The 25,887-nt window shown below is 48.8% G+C and overlaps 1 protein-coding gene across 4 annotated transcripts in view; it reads left to right on the forward strand.

Moving 5' to 3' along the window:
- The window catches only part of KANSL1 (KAT8 regulatory NSL complex subunit 1), a 75,599-nt gene that overhangs the window by 17,626 nt on the left and 32,086 nt on the right, over positions 1 to 25,887 (forward strand). For all 4 annotated transcript variants that reach the window (XM_069952497.1, XM_069952496.1, XM_069952495.1 and 1 more), the window contains one exon: positions 979 to 1,957. In XM_069952497.1, the coding sequence (XP_069808598.1) occupies positions 1,074 to 1,957 (884 nt within the window). In that variant the 5' untranslated portion in view covers positions 979 to 1,073. The remainder of the gene's footprint in view (positions 1 to 978; positions 1,958 to 25,887) is intronic.

Consider the following 25,887-nt stretch of genomic DNA (forward strand, 5'->3'; position numbering starts at 1 on the left):
ACGAAGCCTAAAAAAAGAAAAGAAAGTGAGATGAGAGGTCACCACTGCTTTGGGTGTTACTAGTCCTTTTTATCTTTGACCCAATTATTTTTGGGCCATTGAAAAATTATCTAAGGGTTGTCTGGAGATTGGGGCTGGGGTTGGGATTGTATACATGGCTAGGGGTGATGGGGGGGGGGGGGGAGAATAAATACTCACCTCCCCCATTCTCCTTTACCTACTTTTTGGTGTTGCTGCTGGTCCCTGTGATGTGTTATCCCTGCAAGAACTGATGAACTGGGCGAGGTAGTTCTTGCAGGTATGACACACCACTGGAGCCTGGAAGAATGGGGGAAGGTTGGGGGACTAAGAGAGCAGGGTAGAAATGCAACTTCTTCTTTATCAGACATGGCACCGTATGTTTCCCAATGGTTGGGTTTGGCCTTGCAGCTCTAAAGTTCAGGCAGTACTCGGCGCAGCCAGTGCAGAATAGATGGCGCTGTGCCTGGTAAACAATTAAGGGTATATTGCATTTCGAGTGCTGTGGCTGATTAGTAGGGATGCCAGAAAATAGACCCTCACCAGTCCAACTTTCATAGCCTGTGTATCACTATGAGGCTGCGTTCACTCTACGGAATTTACGCAGAGAACTTCCCGCGGATTCTGCCGCACGCTCCTGCTTGGATCTCCGCCGGTCCCATAGTCTCCATTCAATGTTCGGGCAGATTCAAAGCCCAAAGAATTGACATCTCAGACAGCGGAATCTGGTCAATCATAGAATGGAGTATATGGGACAGGCGGAGATTAAAGTGGGAGCGAGCAGTGGAATCCGTTGGAAGTTCTCCGCATGGATTCCGTGGTGTGAACATACCCTTAAATCTTGGAAAAACCCTAGTGCTGTATTCTATGTTCTGATAGGGATATATTTTTGCTATTTGTACACGTGTTTTCTTTTAATTGCATCATGACATTAATTGTTTTCTGTACCATTTCTTCCAGGTACCCCTCACTGGAGTTGCCTGGGGGCAGTGTGGCCTACGGCAGCCCCCCCTTTGGGGAAACATCCCCCTCCCCTGCCCTATTCCTTGTGCTGAATGGCTGCGATGGCACCTGCTCTCACTGACCCTGCCCCTGACGCCCACAACCTGCACTTCAAGCTGGCGCCCCCATCTTCCTCCCTTCCCCTTGGTGAGACCAACGGCGGCTGCCTTCCTCCACCCGCCCCACCAGACCTGGTAACAAATTACAGTGGAACACCCGGAAAATTGTCTGGAGTTTTCACCCCACGGTCTATCTTGTCTCAGTCACTGTGTCGGGGGCGTTCCTCCATTTTGGAGCTCAACCTGGAGGAGCTGAGAGGCATTGCCAATTCTGGAAGAGGGGGTCAAGGAGGACCTTTAAATGGACTGGCCAAAAGACCTGCTAAGCCAGCTGTGGACAAGCCCCCAAGCCTTGCCATTCCTGCATTGGATCCTTGGGTCAAGGCTCCAGTGGTTCCCCCAGGGTCTCCTGCTGAGGAACATGAACAGAAGGGGTCTCATATTGAGCATGGTTCTGATACCCGCTTGAAAGCCTTGTTACGTCGCCATGGAGAGATGGAAAAGAGGGCGCGATCCATTCAGAAGAGGCTTCAGTTAGTCCAAGCAAAGCAGGTTGAACGTCATCTCCATCAACAGCTCGGTGGTCTGGTAGGGGCGGCATTTGGTCCGGGTCCAGAAACTTCTCGCAATCGCCTGACCATAGTGACGCGCAAAGCGGATGCCCAGCGCCGAGGGGAAGCGGGAAGTGGCAACGTGGATGCTTTTTTGAAGGGAACTGCTTGTGAACTTGAGAGGCTGAGCTGCTCGGGGTCAGCTACTCTACGGGCCTGTGAACGAGGGTTTGATTCCGATGCCACTGAGAGTAGTTCAGGAGGGGACTCTGATGTGGAAGAGGATGAACTGAGGCAAGTGGACACCCGGCAGAGTCACATCCCTCTGTGAGTACTCCCTTGTTCCTGTAGTCCAGTACTTGATGTGGCAGATCCATCGAGGGCTTTTCATGTTTTGGGTTTTTCATAAATTTGTATTTATATGGTATTGGTACCCCTTCTACCCTATCAGAACTGTGTAATGTTTTATTACTTGTATGCTAATCTTTAGTGTTACGTCTCATTGGATTTCTTTTTCTAATGTATCATCCAATCTTCTGAATGTCATTGGGCTACTGTGGAGCTATTCTGAGCTTTTCTGCATATAGATAGATCTTTTTGTTCTGTTGCTTAAAGCCTGAAACAAGTCGCAGTATTTGTAAAGAATCTTGAAGGGTGGCTACATATATTGAGATGCTTAAAGCGAATGTACCATCAGGTACATTGCTTTAAGTTTTTTACATGAATGGATCGGCGCGGGGATGTTGGTGCCATGGTCCTCTTCTTGAACCTTCTAAGCCCTGCATGGAGCACTCGGGGGCAGGCCCGCCGGCGCCCTGTGTGACAAAACCCCTTCCCCTCTGACGTGGCTCCATTGATTTTAATAAAGCCACGTGACAGAGGGGAGGTTCACACTGGGGGCCGGTGGGTCTGCCCCTAGTGCTCCATGCGGGGCCCAGGAATAGACTGGTGCAGTGCGCACCTACGTGGGAACGGATTAAAGTCAGACTAAGTGTCCAATTTCACGGGCCGATGGGGGCCCGATCAACGATGTAAACGGGCGCCGATCTGCTAGATCGGCACTCGTTTTCTGGGAATATTCCACGGCCCGATCGTTGAGCAAGGGCTGCAGGGACATCGTTACCGATGTCCTTGCAGCCCTTGCACCATACATTACCTGGCAGGACTTTTCCTCGGCTCATTCTTCCTCCCCGGGTCCCGCGGTACAGCATCAGCAGCTCCGGAGCGGCCTGACTGAGCTGTCAGACCGCTCAGCCAATCACTGGCTGCAGCGGTCCTGGCCTGTGATTGGCTGAGCGGTCTGACTGCTCAGTCAGGCCGCTCTGTAGCTGATGCTGTGCCGCGGGACCTGGGAAGGAAGACTGAGCCGAGGAGAAGCCCTGCTAGGTAATGTATGGTGTGCTTCTCAAATGCTGTGCACCGCTATCCCACCGTAGCGATGCGCGGTAGGGGACCGATGATTTTAGGTCTGGCCCTAAATAAATGATCGTTTTCTTTATTCCACCAAGCGATAATCGGCCGAATCGGGCCGATTATCGCACCAGTGGAATGGGCCCCTAACTTAGCATATTCTGCAGACTTTACTGACTACAACAAAAGTTTATTTGGGGGGGGGGGGGGGGGGTCTCCTTCCCCTTCCTCTTCCATGATGGCAGATGTTGAAGGTGGGGGAGAAGATTGGGCATAGTGTATTTCAACATTCCCTGTCCCTTGTAACAGTGGGAGATGAGCCAGAGTTGTCAGGCAATGGCTTTGCTCTCTCACCCTGATGAAAGCAAGCATGCTTGGATGAGCTGAGTATGCATGTGTGTTGGGGGGAGGGGGTCACGAGGGATAGTTGTTGGTTGAATGATACTCTAAACTTATACTGCTGGTCCTCATGACTCCTGCATGCACATGCATGTTCAGGTTATCTACTTATGCATCACTTCTCATTGGTGACAGGGTAGAAAGTTGATGCAAGACATTGCTAGGGGTGAACGGATGTTGAAATCCCAAATGCTTGATCCTTCTGTAGGCCCTCACACAAATAAGATGGTTCGCCAGTCTTGGCGGCTTTTTCTCTAGTGTCTATGGGTTGTAGCGTTGGCAAGTATCATCATAGACTGTGCAAGGCACTTGGGCAAAGAAGCAACTGAGGATTGAACATCTGGGAAGGATGTTTTTACTTTACTACAGAGAGTGAATGCATATTGTAAGTTGTGTTGCACCCTAGGTGACTTTGCTCGGAAATACCTTGCACTTGGTGGACATTGCACTTGGATGATGTGAGATAAACTGCTGATGAGCTTGTTTAGTGGTGTAAGTTAAAAGAGAAGTCCGAGGAAAGTATTAAAGTATTGTTTTGCCCCCCAAAAGTTATACAAATTACCAATATACACTTATTACGGGAAATGCTTATAAAGTGCTTTTTTCCCTGCACTTACTACTGCATCAAGGCTTCACTTCCTGGATAACATGGTGATGTCACGACCAGACTCCCAGAGCTGTGCGGGCTGTGGCTGGAGAGGATGATGGCAGAGGGATGCTCAGTGTCCCTCCAGTGCCCTGTGTCCCTCAGTGTCCCCCTGCCATCATTTTCTTCAGCAGCCACAGCCCGCACAGCTCTGGGACATTTTATCGAGGAAGTGACATCACCATGTTATCCAGGAATGGAAGCCTTGATGCAGTAGTAAGTGCAGGGAAAAAGTACTTTATAAGCATTTCCTGTAATAAGAGTATATTGGTAATTTGTATAACTTTTGGTGGGCAATACAATACTTTAATAAAAATTTTTGCCAGACTTCTGCGTTAAAGGAGACCTGTCACCCCATCCTGAGCTATATAATACGTGGCCGATAGCCGATCATTTTTTTTGATGGGGTCAACCTATTTTTGGCCAGTTGCTAGCCTTATTACGCAGAGCGATTTCAGCCTGTTTAGCCTATCATTGCCCCACATACTAGGGTCCTCTCCGTTTTGTCATGTGTGTTCTCAAAACAATCAAGTGTCTAAGACTCCCTTAAAATTGACCAAATAAAAAGCTTTGCTCCAGGCCAAAAAAGAATGAGGTAAAAAATAGAGATGAGTTTTTTTTACTAGAGATGAGCGAACCTCGAGCATGCTCGAGTCCATCCGAACCCGAACGTTCTGCATTTGATTAGTGACGGCTGCTGAAGTTGGATAAAGCCCTAAGGTTGTCTGGAAAACATGGATACAGCCAATGACTATATCCATGTTTTCCACATAGCCTTAGGGCTTTATCCAACTTCAGCAGCCACCGCTAATCAAATGCCGAAAGTTCGGGTTCGGATGGACTCGAGCATGCTCCAGGTTCGCTCATCTCTAGTAATAAAAAAACTTGAATCCAGTTTCCCCCCCCAAACCTTAGTATTGTACATTACTATATTGGCGTATTATACGTAAGCCATGATTTTGTTGGTTTAGCCCTCTGGAGTGGTGCCAAGGCCATTTTATGGTGTGTATAATGGGTTTTCCATTTTATGGTATATGTTTACATAGAGAGACTTTCTATAGATTTTCTATACCGATTTTTGAAGCCAAAGCCAGAAATGAATTTGAAAAGAGAATTAATCGGTCTTTCCTTTATAACCTGTTTTCTGTTTATAGCCTGTCCCTGGCTTTGGCTTCAAAAATCTGATAAATCTGTCTGTGTAAACACACCCTTAGTGCTCCCACTAGTGTACAGCTGTTTCTTCTCTCCATATCGGAGGGCAGCACCAGACCTGGACTCCTTACGAGCAGCACTTTCACAGGGACTTCCTTTCCTTTCCTTTTCTGGCCAATGACAGCACAGCACATATTACTCCCTGCAGTTATGATTGGGCTGAACAGGCTGATACTGTGCTTGGGCTGCGTGTGGTACTACAGCTCTGCTCTATTCACTTCAATGAGATTGAGTTATAATACCATGCACAAACTGAGGACAATAGTGGTGTTGTGTCTGGAAGAAAGCAAATTGTGGATAACCCTTTTGCTAGGTGCCATGTGAGAAGAAAGTATGACAACATTCGGATGATGGCAAAACAGATACTTCAAAATCAACTCTAGTTTATCAGCCGGAGAAGTCCCTTGCATAGACCATAGGGATGGGGATGGAGGAGACTGCTCTGTGTAGATGGGTAGGAATACAAGAAGGAAGCCTTGATTTACCCTTCAGGCACAGTGTGGACCCTCTGGAAGAGGCAGCAGACTCAGGATGTGTGCACACAGGGCTTGGCACAATAATGAGTCTGCATTAGCTAAACCCTCCCCCTGCTCCCTCTGTTTTGTCCTGGTCTCTCTGTTACTGCTCTGTGTTTCGGATATTGGACAACCCCTCAATCAAATCTCTATGGCGGCAGCCCAATGATGTGCTGTTGTCACCTGATAGAGGTATAGACGGTTGCTATGCAACTGTCCAAGTATATTCCAGCACATATCTTATACTTGCGGAAAAGGCGTCAGACAATGTGATTGTGTGCGAGAAATACTTGTTTTCCCCTAAGAAAGAAAGCAGAGAAGAGCTTGCGCTGCACTCCGTGGGGGTCGAGCACGGGTCATCTGCCCACTGTTTAGGCTTAGGGCCGCCACCATGTACTTGATTTCTAAATTGCAACTTGACCCCTACCTGCAGGAAACTACATGACAGCTGTTGCGTCTGTCTGTGACCACTTCTTCCAGGAAACATGGTCCTTGATGGTGTCTCTACATCCACTGCCATGCATGGAGACACCTGGCTTCCGAATTTGCTTGCAGGGAACCTCTGTGGCTGTGTGTAGTCTGATCTCCTATAATGGAGTGTAGACTAATTTCTCTGCTGATCCCTAGCCTCAGACCCCTAGCCCTATCCTATATGGTCAGGTCTTGTATTTTACCCCAGGCTCACCTTAGGATCTGGCAGTGTCTGGACTAGGGATGTCACGATACCAAAATTTTGAGTTCGATACCAATACCAACTTTTTTTATTTCGATACTCAATACCATTTCGATACTTAGCGTATAACCCCCCCCCCCCCCCCCAATAATAACTCAATATAACGCCCCTCCCCCCTCAACTGCAGATATAACACTCCCCAATGTTCACTATGTAATATACCTGGCATGTTATCTATATTCGTCAGGTCCGCACTATTACGATGGTACAATATATTTTCATTTTAATTCACAACTTACACTGTACAAATGTTACAAAAGTTATGTTTTTTTTGTTTGTTTTTTAAATACATGTGTTAAAAATTGCTGTTTTCTGATTCCCATATCTTTCAGCCTGTAGGGCTGTCTGAGAGTCTTTGCGCGCAATGATTTGCAGCTTTGATTGGTACCATGTTTGGATATATGACTTTTTTTGGAACACTGTATACTGTGCGAGATTGGGAAGGTGATCATTTTAACGTGCAATTACGCATGTGGTGATGCCGATATTTCCCCTTTTTTGTTTTTATTATAGTAGTTGGGGGTAGTAGTAGTATGGCTGACTCACAGCATAGTATGTTGGGGGTAGTAGTTGTATGGGTCACACACAGTATAGTATGTTGGGGGTAGTAGTTGTATGGGTCACACACAGTATAGTATGTTGGGGGTAGTAGTTGTATGGCTAACACACAGTATAGTACTTTGAGGGTAATAGTAGTGAAGCTGACTCACAGTATATTATGTTGGGGGTAGTAGTAGTATGGCACATGCACAGTATAGTATGTTGGGGGTAGTAGTAGTACGGCAGATGCACAGTACAGTATGTTGGGGGTACTAGTAGTATGGCAGATGCCAGTATAGTAGGTTGGAGGTAGTAGTAGTAGTAGTAATAGTATGGCAGATGTACAGTACGTTGGGGGTACTAGTAGTATGGCAGATGCCAGTAGAGTAGTAGTAGTGCAGATGTACAGTATAGTAGGTTGGGGGTAGTAGTGCAGATGTACAGTATAGTAGGTTGGGGGTAATAGGGCAGATGTACAGTATAGTAGGTTGGGGGTAGTAGGGCAGATGTACAGTATAGTAGGTTGGGGGTAGTAGGGCAGATGTACAGTATAGTAGGTTGGGGGTAGTAGTATGGCTATACTATGGACATATAGCTATACAACTACTATCCCCAACATACTATACTGGTGCTGACCCAGCACTAGTATAGTACATTGGGGATAGTAATAGTTGTAGTGGAGCAGAACCTTCACCTCCTGCTCCATGCTGCCCGGTCCCGGCGTCACTCTCCTCGCTCCGCTGTGACTCCCAGCCCCCGCACACAGGCCGCAGCCTCCTCACCTCCTGCTCCATGCTGCCCGTTCCCGGCGTCACTCTCCTCGCTCCGCTGTGACTCCCGGCCCCCGCACACAGGCCGCAGCCTCCTCACCTCCTGCTCCATGCTGCCCGGTCCCGGCGTCACTCTCCTCGCTCCGCTGTGACTCCCAGCCCCCGCACACAGGCCGCAGCCTCCTCACCTCCTGCTCCATGCTGCCTGGTCCCGGCGTCACTCTCCTCGCTCCGCTGTGACTCCCGGCCCCCGCACACAGGCCGCAGCCACCACACTACGGGACAATCTCCAAAGCCATCGGCTGCTGCGCATGGAGCGGCTCGGATGCTGCTGACACAGCGGCATCTACACAGTTAAATAGCCGGTTTAACTATGTAGATGCCGCTGTGTCAGCAGCATCCGAGCCGCTCCGTGCGCAGCAGCCGATTGCTTTGGAGATTGTCCCGTAGTGAGGAGGCTGCGGCCTGTGTGCGGGGGCCAGGAGCCAGCAGTACAGTCCAGTATGAATGCTGCTCCATAGTGACAGCTGCATGCCGTACCCGGGCGGCCCCCGCTGGTTGCTGGGGAGGGGGAGAGAGATGTCCGAGATGACACCTGGACCAGGCAGCATGGAGAAGAAGTTGGTGAGCCGCGCGGGGGGGTGGGAAGCAGACAGAGAGCACGGCTGGTGCTGAGCTAGCCGCCCGCCGTGTTCTCTGCACTATACTCTATGTTAAGCTGCGCTATTGTACATCTTAACATAAAGTATCGATACCAGGAAATCCTGGTACCGAACCGTTTTTTTGCCCCGAATATCGATATTAGTATCGCTATTTCGGTGCATCGTGCATCACTAGTCTGGACAGTGTAAAATCTTGTATAACCTGCTTATAGTTATAAATTTCCTGTTTTTTGCCACATGCCAGAGTCTATGGTAAGTTTCTTGTGTGGGAGGAGAACACATTATAACCGCCAAATTGTTCCATCTCTATTTAAAACAAAGGAGCCAGAGGCCAATTTGGAGATCACCAGAGGGCACGCTCGCTTCCTCCTGAATATCGGGCTGTGTAATAGGACCCTTAGGCTACATTCACACATCCATTGTTCTATCCGAATTGTGGAGCATAGGACCAATGGTATTCCATGTCTGCGTTCACACGTCCGTACCTGTGTACGGGGCCACGATCCGTGCCGCAAGAGAAGAGGACATATAATGCGGACCGCATTTTGCGGCCCGGATTGCTATGGTAATTAAGTGAATGAAATGTAGTGCTCCATGAAGCACGGAGCACTACAGATGCACATTCGTAGTGCGGGTTGCACTACAGGTGTGTGAATATAGCCTTAAGGGCGTATTACACATAGCTATTATCGTTTAAATATTCACTATAACAATCGTTTGCTAGCGATAACTAGCGATTTTTAATTTTTTTTTTATTTTTTTTAGCTAACTGTTCTGAGATTAATACATTAAAGGGGTTGTCCGGCGATAAAAAATTATTCACAGAATAACACACATTACAAAGTTATACAACTTTGTAATGTATGTTATGTCTGTGAATGGCCCCCTTCCCCGTGTCCCACCACCCCCACCCGTGTACCCGGAAGTGTGGTGCGCTATACATTACCTGTCACGTGCCGACCACGGTCTCCGATCCTCAGCAGTGACGTCTTCTTCGGCAATCGCGGCTGAGCTTCGGATGACGCTGCAGAGGGTGGCCGGCACTCGGGAAGATCCGCCGGCCTCCCGAAGAAGACGTCACTGCTGAGGATCGGAGACCGTGGACGACACGAGATGCGGTGAGTATAATGCACCACACTTCCGGGTCTAGCGTGGGTGGGGGGAAACACGGGGAAGGGGGCCATTCACAGACATAACATACATTACAAAGTTGTATAACTTTGTAATGTGTGTTATTCTGTGAATAATTTTTTATCGCCGGACAACCCCTTTAACTGATTACTGTTATGAATGATTGCTTTTACGTCGTTATATGGTCACTAATCGTTCCTCAGGACAACCCACACGGCATGTTTTATCGGTACACAAACAAATATGCGAACAATCGGCAAACTACTAACGATAATTTTTTAACATGTTAAAAGACCAAAATGAACACTTTTTCATTCATAGCTTCATCGTTGGGTGTCATTACACGGACAGGTAATCGTTTAGATCGTTTTAGCAGATTTTTAAATGATAATCTTTCCGTTAATAGGGGCTTTAGTCTTTTGTAGTACAGGACAGGTCCTCCTGATAAGATGCTCATTGTTTCAAGTTTTCACTCTGAGGATCCAGAACAGAGGACTTCTCCCATCTTTATTAGTTCAGAATTTCTTTAATAATGTGGAAGGATGACACTTAAAAGGAAGTGTAAGTTGGGGTTGAAACTGAAGCCCTACCTACCTTAAAGTGATACTGTCTCCCCCTTTCTGTATGGGGACTTCTCTACACAGCTGTAAAGTCTGAATTCTGCCGTTTTCGTACATTACTTTATAATAGATTTCTTGGTGCTCGGTCCAGTGGGAAATGCTTTTCATTGCTGGGGAATTGTGCAACCTGGGCGGGGCTTCACAGCCACTTCACCCCGCCCATATCTGCTCTGTGGGCCCAAACTCCTTGGCAGACATTGCAATGGGGGCCTAGACCTCTAGGCCGGCCCATTCCACCGGCTGCTGAGGGGGCGTGGCCTAGACGGCTGTGTCATCGCGGAGGGGCGTGGGTGGGACAAATTGGTGCAGTGGTCGTAAAGCCCTGCCCAGGTGGCACAACCACCAACGATAAACATTTTTCACTGGACCTAGCACCAAGCAATCTACAATAAAGTAAGGTAAGAAAAGTGCAGAATTTAGGCTTTACAGCTGTGTAGAGAAGTCCTCATACAGAAAGGGGGTGACAGTATAAGTTTGCATAATGTTTAAAGCGGCACTATTAGCAGGTTCTTCCCAGAGAACCTGCTGATATGTCCCAGTAGCTGGATCCCTCAGTAGTATATGGCCATTAGTTTAACCCCTGTCCTCCCTGCATTGTTTGTAGCGTAAGAGCATTTAAGGCATTGCTTGGGGCTGGAGAGCATTGCCTCACCCAGCCGCCCCCTCCCGTCCTGCCCGCTATGCATATTCATAACTGCAAAGTTGGGCTATATAGCCATTGGAGACTGGCTGCTTCCCGCGCATGCGTGAACCCCCCGGGCCGCCACTGTTCCTCCCGGAGGTTCCTCAAGTCGTAAGTATAGAGTCTATACTCTTATGCATGCGCGGGAAGCAGCCTCCTCCAGCGGGACTGTTTCCCTGCGCAGCGGCAGTGTCTATGCGCTCTATACATTCTATAGCCCACTATACAGTTATGAATATGCATAGTGGCCAGGACGGGAGGGGGCGGGCTGGGAGGTGGCGATGCTCTTATGCTAGTAATTTGCATGAGAGCATTTAGCAATTTTACAAACAATGCGGTGGAGGTCAGGGGTTTAACTAATGCTATGTACTACGGAGATACACAGCTACTGTGGCATATCAGCAGGTTCTCTGGGAAGAACCTGCTGATAGTGCTGCTTTAAATGGGTTTTTCCATGAAGGACACTTATACCCTAAATGTATGATCAGGGGAGATCTGACTACTGGGACCCCCACTGATCATGAGGACGGAGATTCTGTCCCCCTCAATAGAGAACAGTTGGACATACATGCTGCCAACTTGATAGCAGGCTACAGTGCTTGACTGTCTTCAGCCCATAGAGTCAACTGGAGAGGTAATGTACATGTCCATCCTGTGGGGTAGATTCATGGGACCCTTCTTTGTATGATCGGTGGGGCTCCTTGTTGTCAGACCCTCTACAAACAGAGCTAGAGGATTTGTGGGAAGACCCTTTTAAAGGGGGTACTCCAATTTTAGACATGGTATAATAAGTGCTCCTATTGGTGCACATGGGCATGGTCTAACATATATGCAGCGTAAGTGTGGTGGTCACCATGCAAAGTGTCTCAAGAATAGGCTGCCTAAAGGGGCACCCCTCTGTTTATGGCACCAATATTGATCAGAGGTTCCTATGTTGAAGTTGGTGCGATGTGCGATATGATCTTCTTATTGTGATTATCTGTGCCTACTTATATAAGGAATCCTACTTTTTTTTTATTTTGTCGACTCTTCTAAAGCTCCTCTGTCTGATGTATATTTCACGTCTCGAGCCCCCTTTTGTGTATTCTCTTTGGGCGTGTAGGACGCATGCATAAGTATTTCTTCAATGCAGTCTTTGGCACAGCTGTTGCCAGCTGAATTGGATTCTGGTCCCAGTGTATGGCACAAGGATCTGTGAGGCCTTTTGTATTCTGCTAGGTGGGGACTGACAGAGCTCTGTTCTTTCCTACAATACTGAGTAAGTGAGCGTGTTCGGCCCTCGCTGCAAACTCTACCCTGTGGTCAATAGTTCTCAGATTGTATCAGTTACCAGCGAAGGATGCCCACCAGTGCTCAGGGTCTATGGCATATGACTGGGTTTTGTGTCTCATCTGCTGGATTTACTGCATTAGTGACATTGATTTTCCTGCACGCTTGCTTTCTGTACAGTCTTCGCTCTCGCTATCTTAAATAGCGAGAGATGTCCCCGTCTTTATTACGCAGGCTGTGTCAGTGCATTTTCTGCGAGGCCCTTGTCGATTCTCCTACTTCTCGGTGTAATGAGCTGCATCATTCACGCAGCAGCCAGTCTTGGTGATAGCATTTCTGTCCATTATTTGCATTGCTACCCGTGCCCACTGTGTCCCTGAGAGGCGGGCATTACTGCCATGGTAACCTTCGTCTCCTTTCCAGCCAGTGATATCCCTGGATTTGTTGGCATTCCTAGAATTCCTGGCCAAGGGGGGTGTTAACTCCGCCACTGCCGTGGTGGCAGATGAGAGCCCCAGTGCAGGTGGCCTAGATTAATATGTTGTTCCTTTAGTATAAAGCACTGAGTGCAGATAACCTGGTTGCATCCATTGTTTTGCAGTGCTAGTAGTGTTATACAGCTGGCTGCCCTGGCATTGCTTTTCTGTCTTGTGCTCTATAAGGCGTCTTGCAACTGTAGTGGATGCAATTACACACATCTGAAGATAGGGCTGTAAGATCTTACATTGTAAGGCTGGGTTCACACTACGTATATTTCAGTCAGTATTGTGGTCCTCATATTGCAACCAAAACCAGGAGTGGATTAAAAACACAGAAAGGATCTGTTCACACAATGTTGAAAGGTCTATTTTGTGCGGCAGCCATTCAGTGAATAGCCTTGTGCACACAATGTAAAGTACGGCTCCCGACCGTACTTTACATTGTGCTCCATGGCCAATTGGAGTGTGAGCACACTCGAGTGTGCCCACACTCCATTTCAAATAAAGTGATGATCATCCGGCTGATACTATAGTATCGGCCGGGTGAACATCACACACAATGGCCGATGTTCATAGTGTCCATATGTACATAGTGTGAACATGGCCTTAATATGCGTATTTGCAAAATACAGATGCACTAGGGATGATTTTTTTTTGTGGATAAAAATTTGTGTGAACGTTGCCTTATGGGTCCGCGTTGTAGCCACCCAGCACATGCTGTGTACTGACAAGGGACAATAACCCCCTTAATAGGCTTCAAGCTGCAGACATGTTCGGCTTCTTCTTGACTGACTTGAAGGGAGAGCTGACTCCATAGGGTGTTGTCAGAGAGCTGCATATCCTTGTTTACAGTGGCCATGAGCCAGGGTGAAGTTCATCCAGGAGTGGAGTTGGTCTTCAGTGTTGGGGCAGATATCATTATTGCCTTCTACCCATACATACAGACATGACATAAACCTGTTAACCCGCTGGTATTGTAATAGTTTCTATGAACAGTTAGAAAGGAAATTGCTAACCTACATAGTCACCAGCTGTGTGAAGACGTCTTTTATACAAGGCTGCAGCGGTCATCCTTATCCTTGTGACCGACATGTGACCGCGTCGCCCATGGGCTCCAGTCTGCATAGATTTTTTTTTATTGTAAAATATATATATATTTTTTTCTGATTCCTGATTATTTCCTGAATGTTTTATAGGGAATACAGGCTGGTTAAACCCATCTCAGTAAGTGGAATAAATCTTGGGTTAAATGTGGTAGACTACAGTGGGTCAGTACTGGCAATAAGCTTTCTATACACTATTGTAGCTGTAACATTGTGGTTGGTTTTCGTATCCATGTCAGATGCCGCAGTGTATGGAGCATGGGGGTTAGTTAACGTCTGCCTCCTATCCATCTGCTTTCCATCCATTTGCAGTCTGTCGGCGACCTACTTCTATCTGTTTTCTTTTCCTTCCTATCCGCCCTCCCTTTTCTCAAGACATTCCCACAACCTTGGATGATATCAGCTGGGCTTTGAGGACAAGGTTGGTGAGGGACAATCTGCTTCTAATGTGTCTCCTCATATATACAGTTTTTGCGGTATCGTCATGTGCTTACTACTATTTTGTGGGCAGCTTTTGTGACACTGCTGTATCAGTCAATGTTCATTGTCTTGCCACCCTTCTCCGTTGCCCCCCCCCAAAAAAAAGGCATTGTGTTTCACCAGTATATGATGTGCATTGATTATACAAGTCTTAATTGGTTTATAAAATATATACTGGTTTGCACAATGTCACCATTTCATGATGTGCACACTTATTATATAGGGTTATGCTGGTGGTATGCATTCAATTGATGTTGTTCAAACCCACCCACCATCCAAAACTTATGGGGGCTGAGGCGGGGCACAGCTGTACTGGCTGAGTGGGTAGTTCCTGTGGGGCGGCGATAATTCAGGAGCGTGGTTGCTGACAGAGAGCTGATAAATCTGGGCCTATGGCTGACCCCTCTATATCACAGAGATCTGGCATTGTTAGCAGTGTTTCTTTGTGTATGGTGAGTTTTAGTAAGAAACATAGAAGACTGTCAGCAGAAAAAGACCACCTGCTCCATCTAGTCTAGTTTTGAGTTGTTCAGAATATGGGGGCTGGAGACTGGCTGCATCCACTGCACACACAGGAGAATCTGCTTTATATCTTTGTCTTATTCACCCAGAAGTCGCCCCAGGATTTTGTAGGACATTAGGAAGAAACTGCTGAGCCAGATCTACCTTACACTAGTGTGGTAAATAACTCCCCTGATGTCCGGCCATTTATGAAGGAGTTGGAGTTGGTGCCTGATAGAATTCAGGAGTCTGAGTCGGAGCTGCATACTGACTCCCCAGCCCTGATCCAATCACGAGAATTTCGAGTTCCAAGCTACAATAAGGACGCTCTGATGCATCCTGCAGCCTTTCCTACCATATAAACCGCTTGTTTACTGTTCCCTCCTTCTTCCTGAAAATGTAGTGTTATTCTCCCCTGCAAATCAGAGCTAACTAGTCATGTGGGCGGCGTCTTTCCCTCAACTAGTCATGGCTCCCAAGCTGTAATCACTCCCCTCTGCGCTGTAGCCCTGCCTCTGACTGATGTAGCAGGTCCCGGCCTGTAAATCACACCCAAAGAGGTGGGGTTACTGCACAGAGGGGAATGATTACAGCCTGGGAGCCATGACTAGTTGAGGGAAAGACGCCCACATGACTAGTTAGCTCTGATTTGCATATAGCACGAGGCAAGAGCAAGCAAGTAGTTTATATGGTAAGAAGTGCAACAGCAGGCTTCATAACATCATTATTGTAACTTTGAACCCTTAATCCTCATGATTGGTTCCCTTTAATATTGCATTGATCCATTGAGCTTGCATGCCGCTATATCCACCTATCCAGGCCTACTTGTACAACAGCATTCTGTAAATCATACTAGTAAATATTACGATTACTTTGTATAAACAGTAACTCATTCCTATTGTAAATGACGTCACATAAGAGCGCCTCCTCATGGGCCAAGGCTAGGCTTCCCTGCATGGCAGATTAGGAGCAGAAGTGGGCATGAAGGAGGGGACCTCCCGGGGATAAAAGCTGCTGATTTGGCCTTGTCTAAGCAGAGATTTCATTCTCAGACAGACTGCTCTCCTCTTGCCGGGCATTCATGCATTGTACTCTGGGAAATCACTCGCTGCGGTTTTGTAATTCCAAAGAAAATAATTGTCCTTTGTGAAGTCTAGAAGTGTCCGTGGCTCAGGAGAGCAGGCGGCACAGTTACCGGCGGCAGTCTTTTATGCTGTTGGCTTAGGAGGGTTTTAGAGCTTCAAGTCTGTGGATTGGATGTGTGTGAGTGTTGTGGGGGTTAAACCCGTCCTAAATCTGTGCAGATTATGGGAAGAATACAGACAGATACTGGTGACGCTTTTATGTCTCAAAGTTCAAGATTTGTACGTTGTCTGTGTTTTTATTCTCTTTAGGGTGTTTAAACTAGATCAGTGTTTCCTAGTTGCAAAATCGCAACTCCCAGCATGCCCCCTGACACCTGAACAGCTGGAGCACTACAGGGTGAGAAACACTATAATCTACATTGTACCCCTGCATTATGCAGTGTTTATACACACAGGACCTCGATGACGATGGCCTTCCTTTAGAATAGGTTGTAAGTATCAGATTGGGTCTTTATGCCAGGAACCCTACCCATCATTTGCGAGCCCTGCACCCTCCTCATTCCTTACCAGGCACTGTAACAAACATCTGGTAGTGGTTGTTCCTCGTACTTCACATGAATGAGACCAGAGCTGCAAAGAGCTTTAGTACCAGGCACAGGCACTATTCATCATCTACAGTAATACTAGCAGTGAGGACTGAGCTGCAGAGAGCTGTAGTACCAGGCATAGTGGTGATGACAGAGCTGTAGAGAGCTGTAGTACCAGGCATAACAGCGAGGACGGAGCTGCAGAGAGCTGTAGTACCAGGCATAGTGGTGAGGACGGAGCTGCAGAAACCTGTAGTACCAGGCATAACAGCGAGGACGGAGCTGCAGAGAGCTGTAGTACCAGGCATAGTGGTGAGGACGGAGCTGCAGAGAGCTGTAGTACCAGGCATAACAGGGAGGACGGAGCTGCGGAAAGCTGTAGTACCAGGCATAGTGGTGAGGACGGAGCTGTAGTACCAGGCATAGTGGGGAGGACGGAGCTGTAGAGAGCTGTAGTACCAGGCATAGTGGTGAGGACGGAGCTGCAGAGAGCTATAGTACCAGGCATAGCGGGGAGGACGGAGCTGCAGAGAGCTATAGTACCAGGCATAGTGGTGATGACGGAGCTGTAGAGAGCTGTAGTACCAGGCATAGCGGGGAGGACGGAGCTGTAGAGAGCTGTAGTACCAGGCATAGTGGTGAGGACGGAGCTGCAGAGAGCTGTAGTACCAGGCATAGTGGTGAGGACGGAGCTGCAGAAACCTGTAGTACCAGGCATAGCAGGGAGGACGGAGCTACAGAGAGCTATAGTACCAGGCATAGTGGTGATGACGGAGCTGTAGAGAGCTGTAGTACCAGGCATAGCAGGGAGGACGGAGCTGTAGTACCAGGCATAGTGGGGAGGACGGAGCTGCAGAGAGCTATAGTACCAGGCATAGTGGTGATGACGGAGCTGTAGAGAGCTGTAGTACCAGGCATAGTGGTGAGGACGGAGCTGTAGAGAGCTGTAGTACCAGGCATAACAGGGAGGACGGAGCTGCAGAGAGCTGTAGTACCAGGCATAGTGGTGAGGACGGAGCTGCAGAGAGCTATAGTACCAGGCATAGCAGGGAGGACGGAGCTACAGAGAGCTATAGTACCAGGCATAGTGGTGATGACGGAGCTGTAGAGAGCTGTAGTACCAGGCATAGCGGGGAGGACTGAGCTGTAGAGAGCTGTAGTACCAGGCATAGCGGGGAGGACGGAGCTGTAGAGAGCTGTAGTACCAGGCATAGTGGTGAGGACGGAGCTGCAGAGAGCTGTAGTACCAGGCATAACAGGGAGGACGGAGCTGCAGAGAGCTGTAGTACCAGGCATAGCGGTGAGGACGGAGCTGTAGTACCAGGCATAGCGGGGAGGACGGGGCTGTAGAGAGCTGTAGTACCAGGCATAGTGGTGAGGATGGAGCTGCAGAAAGCTGTAGTACCAGGCATAGCGGGGAGGACGGGGCTGTAGAGAGCTGTAGTACCAGGCATAACAGGGAGGACGGAGCTGCAGAGAGCTGTAGTACCAGGCATAGTGGTGAGGACGGAGCTATAGTACCAGGCATAGTGGTGAGGACGGAGCTGTAGTACCAGGCATAGTGGTGAGGACAGAGCTGTAGAGAGCTGTAGTACCAGGCATAGTGGGGAGGACGGAGCTGCAGAAAGCTGTAGTACCAGGCATAGTGGTGAGGACGGAGCTGCAGAGAGCTGTAGTACCAGGCATAGCGGGGAGGACGGAGCTGCAGAGAGCTATAGTATCAAGCATAGCGGGGAGGACGGAGCTGCAGAGCGCTGTAGTACCAGGCATAGAAAGGAGGACGGAGCTGCAGAGCGCTGTAGTACCAGGCATAGCGGTGAGGATGGAGATGTAAAGAGCTGTAGTTACAGGCATAGCGGTAAGTACGGAGCTGCAGAGAGCTGTAGTACCAGGCATAGCGGTGAGGATGGAGCTGCAGAAAGCTGTAGTACCAGGCATAGTGGGGAGGACGGAGCTGTAGAGAGCTGTAGTACCAGGCATAGTGGTGAGGACGGAGCTGTAGAGAGCTGTAGTACCAGGCATAGTGGGGAGGACGGAGCTGCAGAGAGCTGTAGTACCAGGCATAGTGGGGAGGACGGAGCTGCAGAGAGCTGTAGTACCAGGCATAGCGGGGAGGACGGAGCTGTAGAGAGCTATAGTACCAGGCATAGCGGGGAGGACGGAGCTGCAGAGAGCTGTAGTACCAGGCATAGCGGTGAGGATGGAGCTGTAGAGAGCTGTAGTACCAGGCATAGCGGGGAGGACTGAGCTGTAGAGAGCTGTAGTACTAGGCATAGCGGGGAGGACGGAGCTGTAGAGAGCTGTAGTACCAGGCATAGTGATGAGGACGGAGCTGTAGAGAGCTGTAGTACCAGGCATAGCGGGGAGGACTGAGCTGTAGAGAGCTGTAGTACCAGGCATAGCGGGGAGGACGGAGCTGTAGAGAGCTGTAGTACCAGGCATAGTGGTAAGGACGGAGCTGCAGAGAGCTGTAGTACCAGGCATAGCGGGGAGGATGGAGCTGTAGTACCAGGCATAGTGGGGAGGACGGAGCTGCAGAGAGCTGTAGTACCAGGCATAGCGGTGAGGACGGAGCTGTAGTACCAGGCATAACAGGGAGGACGGAGCTGCAGAGAGCTGTAGTACCAGGCATAGTGGTGAGGACGGAGCTATAGTACCAGGCATAGTGGTGAGGACGGAGCTGTAGTACCAGGCATAGTGGGGAGGACGGAGCTGCAGAGAGCTGTAGTACCAGGCATAGTGGGGAGGACGGAGCTGCAGAAAGCTGTAGTACCAGGCATAGCGGGGAGGACGGAGCTGCAGAGAGCTATAGTACCAAGCATAGCGGGGAGGACGGAGCTGCAGAGCGCTGTAGTACCAGGCATAGAAAGGAGGACGGAGCTGCAGAGCGCTGTAGTACCAGGCATAGCGGTGAGGATGGAGATGTAAAGAGCTGTAGTTACAGGCATAGCGGTAAGTACGGAGCTGCAGAGAGCTGTAGTACCAGGCATAGCGGTGAGGATGGAGCTGCAGAAAGCTGTAGTACCAGGCATAGTGGGGAGGACGGAGCTGTAGAGAGCTGTAGTACCAGGCATAGTGGTGAGGACGGAGCTGTAGAGAGCTGTAGTACCAGGCATAGTGGGGAGGACGGAGCTGCAGAGAGCTGTAGTACCAGGCATAGTGGGGAGGACGGAGCTGCAGAGAGCTGTAGTACCAGGCATAGCGGGGAGGACGGAGCTGTAGAGAGCTGTAGTACCAGGCATAGTGGTGAGGACGGAGCTGTAGAGAGCTGTAGTACCAGGCATAGTGGGGAGGACGGAGCTGCAGAGAGCTGTAGTACCAGGCATAGTGGGGAGGACGGAGCTGCAGAGAGCTGTAGTACCAGGCATAGCGGGGAGGACGGAGCTGTAGAGAGCTATAGTACCAGGCATAGCGGGGAGGACGGAGCTGCAGAGAGCTGTAGTACCAGGCATAGTGGGGAGGACGGAGCTGCAGAAAGCTGTAGTACCAGGCATAGCGGTGAGGATGGAGCTGCAGAGAGCTGTAGTACCAGGCATATTGGGGAGGACGGAGCTGCAGAGAGCTGTAGTACCAGGCATAGTGGTGAGGACGGAGCTGCAGAAACCTGTAGTACCAGGCATAACAGGGAGGACGGAGCTGCAGAGAGCTGTAGTACCAGGCATAGTGGGGAGGACGGAGCTGCAGAGAGCTGTAGTACCAGGCATAGCGGGGAGGACGGAGCTGTAGAGAGCTGTAGTACCAGGCATAGCAGGGAGGACGGAGCTGCAGAGAGCTGTAGTACCAGGCATAGCAGTGAGGACGGAGCTGTAGAGAGCTGTAGTACCAGGCATAGTGATGAGGACGGAGCTGTAGAGAGCTGTAGTACCAGGCATAGCGGTGAGGATGGAGCTGTAGAGAGCTGTAGTACCAGGCATAGTGGTGAGGACGGAGTTGTAGAGAGCTGTAGTACCAGGCATAGTGGGGATGACAGAGCTGTAGAGAGCTGTAGTACCAGGCATAGTGGGGATGACAGAGCTGTAGAGAGCTGTAGTACCAGGCATAGCAGGGAGGACGGAGCTGCAGAGAGCTGTAGTACCAGGCATAGTGGTGAGGACGGAGCTGTAGAGAGCTGTAGTACCAGGCATAGTGGGGATGACAGAGCTGTAGAGAGCTGTAGTACCAGGCATAACAGGGAGGACGGAGCTGCAGAGAGCTGTAGTACCAGGCATAGTGGTGAGGACGGAGCTGTAGTACCAGGCATAGTGGGGAGGACGGGGCTGTAGAGAGCTGTAGTACCAGGCATAGTGGGGAGGATGGAGCTGTAGAGAGCTATAGTACCAAGCATAGCGGGGAGGACGGAGCTGCAGAGCGCTATAGTACCAGGCATAGAAAGGAGGACGGAGCTGCAGAGCGCTGTAGTACCAGGCATAGCGGTAAGTACGGAGCTGCAGAGAGCTGTAGTACCAGGCATAGCGGTGAGGATGGAGCTGCAGAAAGCTGTAGTACCAGGCATAGTGGGGAGGACGGAGCTGTAGAGAGCTGTAGTACCAGGCATAGCGGGGATGACAGAGCTGTAGAGAGCTGTAGTACCAGGCATAGTGGTGAGGAAGGAGCTGTAGAGAGATGTAGTACCAGGCATAGCGGTGAGGATGGAGCTGTAGAGAGCTGTAGTACCAGGAGTAGTGGTGAGGACGGAGCTGTAGAGAGCTGTAGTACCAGGCATAGTGGTGAGGACGGAGCTGTAGAGAGCTGTAGTACCAGGCATAGTGGTGAGGACGGAGCTGTAGAGAGCTGTAGTACCAGGCATAGTGGTGAGGACGGAGCTGTAGTACCAGGCATAGTGGTGAGGGCGGAGCTGTAGTACCAGGCATAGTGGGGAGGACGGAGCTGTAGAGAGCTGTAGTACCAGGCATAGCGGGGATGACGGAGCTGTAGAGAGCTGTAGTACCAGGCATAGTGGTGAGGAAGGAGCTGTAGAGAGATGTAGTACCAGGCATAGCGGTGAGGATGGAGCTGTAGAGAGCTGTAGTACCAGGCATAGCGGGGATGACAGAGCTGTAGAGAGCTGTAGTACCAGGCATAGTGGTGAGGAAGGAGCTGTAGAGAGCTGTAGTACCAGGCATAGCGGTGAGGATGGAGCTGTAGTACCAGGCATAGTGGTGAGGACGGAGCTGCAGAGAGCTGTAGTACCAGGCATAGTGGTGAGGGCGGAGCTGTAGTACCAGATACCACCACTAAAAAGAAACTTATGCAAGCAGTAAGGACTGCAGTACCAGGTGCTGCCACTATAGTGTTAGCATGCAGTGAGGACGGAGCTGTAATACCAGGCACAGCTACTATAAAACCTGCAAGCAAAGAGGACACTGCACTCCCTGGATCGTTGCAGCCCTTTCTAATAACTTGGCTTCATCTGATATTAAGGTCCTAAGCAAAGGAGAGGCCATTGGTATTAGACTCTACAAAATGACCCCTCTAAAGTCAGGATATAGACATGGATGTTCATCTGCTCCCATTGTATCCCTGTGAGTCTTGTCATGTGGGCACAAGCGCTGCACTCACTCAGGCCTGCAAGTCCAAGCCCTTTTTGGAATTTCTTCTTGAAAGGGGGTTGTAGTCTCCACTGCTTATTCAGGACGTGTGCACTTGAGTGAAGCGAGCATGCATATGTGTTGGGTATTTAGGAGAAATATGAACACGAGGGCTTGATGTTTGTCAACTTCAACCAGCAGTGACTTTTCTTTCCTCCTCCTTGAGGAAATCTTAGCGTGGCAGGGATAATGTTACATGGTGTGTGGGGTGACACTAGTGATAGGAGTCACCCCCCCCCCCCCTCCTGCCCTTTCGTTCCTTCCTCCTTAAGCAATCTAGACTAATGACTTCCTGCTTTTGGCCTCACCTTATCTTAAACCACAATATACAGTTATGCAAGTGTTTGGCATGTACAGATAGAGGACAACATATAGCTTTTCTTATTTCTTCTGTTCAATTCCTCCAAATTTTAGCTAAGTGAGAAGGCGGAGCTTATCAATCCTATTGGAGCCATGGGGGAGGGCTTCTGCTGTAGTGAGTTGTCCTATGTGTGATGGAGCTAATGCATTAGAGCAATGCTCCCTGACCTGTGGCTCACCAGCTGCAAAATGCCCACACAACCGTTTATTTAAATACATTTTTTTGCAATTTATTGGGGAGCAAAATGGTTGTAATTTTTTTTTTTTTGAGGCACAGTTCTGTTCCTCAAAGTACACTCCAAAAGGTTGTGTGTGTCAGAATATATGGGGGTGCAGCCAGGAACCTCAGTTGTGCGGTTGCCTTAGGTAACCATCAGGATAGGGTCTTTTGTATAGGCTTCTGGCATTGTACTGTTGCCGGGCCACTTGCTTTTCTGGCTACTTGTCCCATTGCCATGTTTTGGCTTTTGTGAGGAGATACGCCTGTGCTTATAATTGAGGCTACTCTATAAAACTCACACTTCCATGTATATGTGACACATCAAAGGGTTCTCTCAGAACTAGGAAAATATATGGCCACTTTCTTCTAAAAACAGCACCACTCTTGTCCTCAGGGTGTGTGTGGTATTGCAACAAACAGAACTATTCCAACAGATAATTTAGTGCAAAAAGACAAACGTCCATTGGGGAGAATGCACGTGATCTTTCAGGGTCACCATCTCGGGTCCCTTTTTGTGTCCTTGTCATCTGGAAGTCCTCGGCCACAGCTCAGGGTTACTTCTGAGAGTTTTTCTTTGTTCTAGAGTGAAGCGGCCTGGACCCAGCCCAGAGCTGGAAGGCCTGGAGGGTTTCCTGAATAAGTATTGTTTAGAGAGATTGTTCCACAGACTACAGAAAAGGAGTGGATATTGCAGAAGAACGGCTGCGGCTGGGATGTTGGTAGCTGTGTACAGTACTTCTCATAGATTCACATTTACAGGTTGCATTTTGGTTTGCTTCTTGTTCATAAAGTGATGGCTTATTGGCTAGTGAGGGTCTAAACTCTGGTACCCAAACAGATCCTAGAAATGGAGGGACCACAATTGCCAGCAGAGTTGTGGCCATGGGGTTTATTTATGAAGCACCGGTCCCGACCAGTGTGTCTGGTATTTAGCTGAAGAGAATAGCATGAAATCCCGAAGTCATTTGGCATGCCGGTGTGAGATGCCTTACACCTCAGTAAAGTCCATATTGGAGTATTGCATAGGTGGTAAGCACTGCTCAGGGGGCCCTGGGATATATGCATCTACATATATCTGCAGAGTAAGGATGAGCCGCAATCCTAGACATGGCCTCCAGGTCTAACCCCTGTCCCTTCAGCAACACCACACATGTCCCTTGGTTGTGTGTAGTATTGCAGAACAGCCCCTTCAACTTCTTAAGCTGCAATACCAGACACAACCTTTGGACAGACTTTCAGAGGAAAGCAGCTATATTGTCAATGTTTAGGTTTTTTTTTTTTTTTTTGTATTGTTTTTTTCTGCTCCACCCTGGTGGGGATTTCACTGCAACCAATCACTGAGGCTTCAGTGGCTTCACAATGTCCTCCGCAGAGCCAGGGCAGCAGCTCCTCGTTATACATGAACAGATATACAGGTGGACTGAAGCACTGGTGCTGACCCCAACAAGGAGGGCTTGGGTAGTCTATTATAAACTTCTATCAGTCTGCAGTCATGGAAAGCTGGGTGTATATTGGAGGAAACCATCCTCCTATACGCAGAACTATTGGGCTTCGGTCTTGGGATGGCTTCCTGCACACAAAGGCAGGGCTAACCCTGATTGCCAGAGGCACCACTGCCGGCTGCCGGGAACACCCTACATGTCACAATGACTGTCCTATAACAAGCTAGTGATATAGGTAATTGGCCTCGGGGATACAAGATAATCATGTAAGATTATATGCAATATACCTATACAACTTATACTGGGCATCATATATTGGTGGAAGATTATGCAATGGGCCTCTTGCTTGGGCCATGGCTGGAGATTATCATGCAGATCAGAGCTGGATTATCAGACGACGGATTGCAGGAACTTTACCATATTTATTTTTCTTCTACAAGTTATAGATGGAAGAGATAAAAGGGAGGTTGTTGTTCCTAGAGCAATGGAGTCAGCAGTAAATTAAAACCATGAGCGGACGAGCGCACGGAGGGTTAAAGGGCCCAGCGATGGCTGCGGGGAGGCCGGGGAACCGACCAAGATGTTTGGAAGTCCTGCAAGAAAACAAACAGCTGTAAAGTAAAATTTGCTTTTATTGCAAATGTGTCTGGGTCCTCTGTTGTTTTAAGAGGGAATTTAGGGGGTATAAGGACGCAGGCTGAAGCAATGCTGAGTCTTTATATCTTACAAGTGTATGCCCTTACAATCGGTAGTATTCTGGGATGGAGTGATTTATATAGCCAGCTCTAAAGAGGTTATTGGCTTTTACTCTGTGACAGCAGTAGGTTTCCTGGCTTGGACTATACGGTGGCTTTTGCCACAATTTAGGTTGCTCGGTCTGCAGTGAATGTGTTTGCAGCACATAAGTTACCGTGACTTCAGACACTAGAAATCCAGGGTAGATTACTGGTCGCTAAACTTTGTAGGTCGAAACGCAACCAAGTTCACATTAACTGACGATAATGTCGACAGCGCGAGATGAGCATCTACTCATTCTTTATAATAGGACAGTGGTGGAGCGTGCTTATATATTCTATGGACACTCCTCTGTTGTTCCTCCTGGAAATATGTGAATAAGCGTGCTGGAAAACGCTGCACTCACATCACTTTAGACGCAAGGGACAGGAACACCAGTTGTCAGTTCTTCCATACAGGAATAATAGAATGAGAGAAATCGCAGAATAACAGGAATAATTACTTCAACATTGTACTTATATTAACCACAAAAAATAAGAAATGTCTGTATGAATTATAGAAAAACTGCTGGGGGTTTGTGACTTCTGTGTTTCTTTAAGTCATTGTTCCCCCACCTGTGGCGCCTCTGTTGTTAGGGCATGCTGGGAGTTGCAGTCTTGCAGCAGCTGGAGAGCCATGTATGGGCCTTGCACAGCAGTTCAAGTACTTATACTCCATAATCATTATTGCACATGGTAAAGACATTGCGGTACCTGGCCATGTGTATGCAATCATCAGACTTGTCCCATGATGAAGGGGCGGGCCCGGCATGGTATGACCGGCAGTATGATCTGTGAAAGTGAGCGAGAGCCTGTTATGTGCTTTTCACTTCTCCACTCCCTGTGAGTAATGGTTGCAGCGCCCGGAGCTGGCCATGCCATAGATTTCATCATTACTCAAGTATGTCAGAGGATGGAAGCAGCCCACATGTTTACCACCACCGCATTGGCCTTCTGCATGGAAGGGATTGCACCCGCTCTCTGTTTTACATCTGTTACCTTTATTACTTTGTTGTTCTTGCTTTTTGTTAGCTTGCAGAGACTGGAATTTCAGTTTTAATACTTTGCCTT

The sequence above is a fragment of the Dendropsophus ebraccatus genome, chromosome 14 (assembly GCF_027789765.1).
Source record: "Dendropsophus ebraccatus isolate aDenEbr1 chromosome 14, aDenEbr1.pat, whole genome shotgun sequence".
NCBI lineage: Eukaryota > Metazoa > Chordata > Amphibia > Anura > Hylidae > Dendropsophus > Dendropsophus ebraccatus.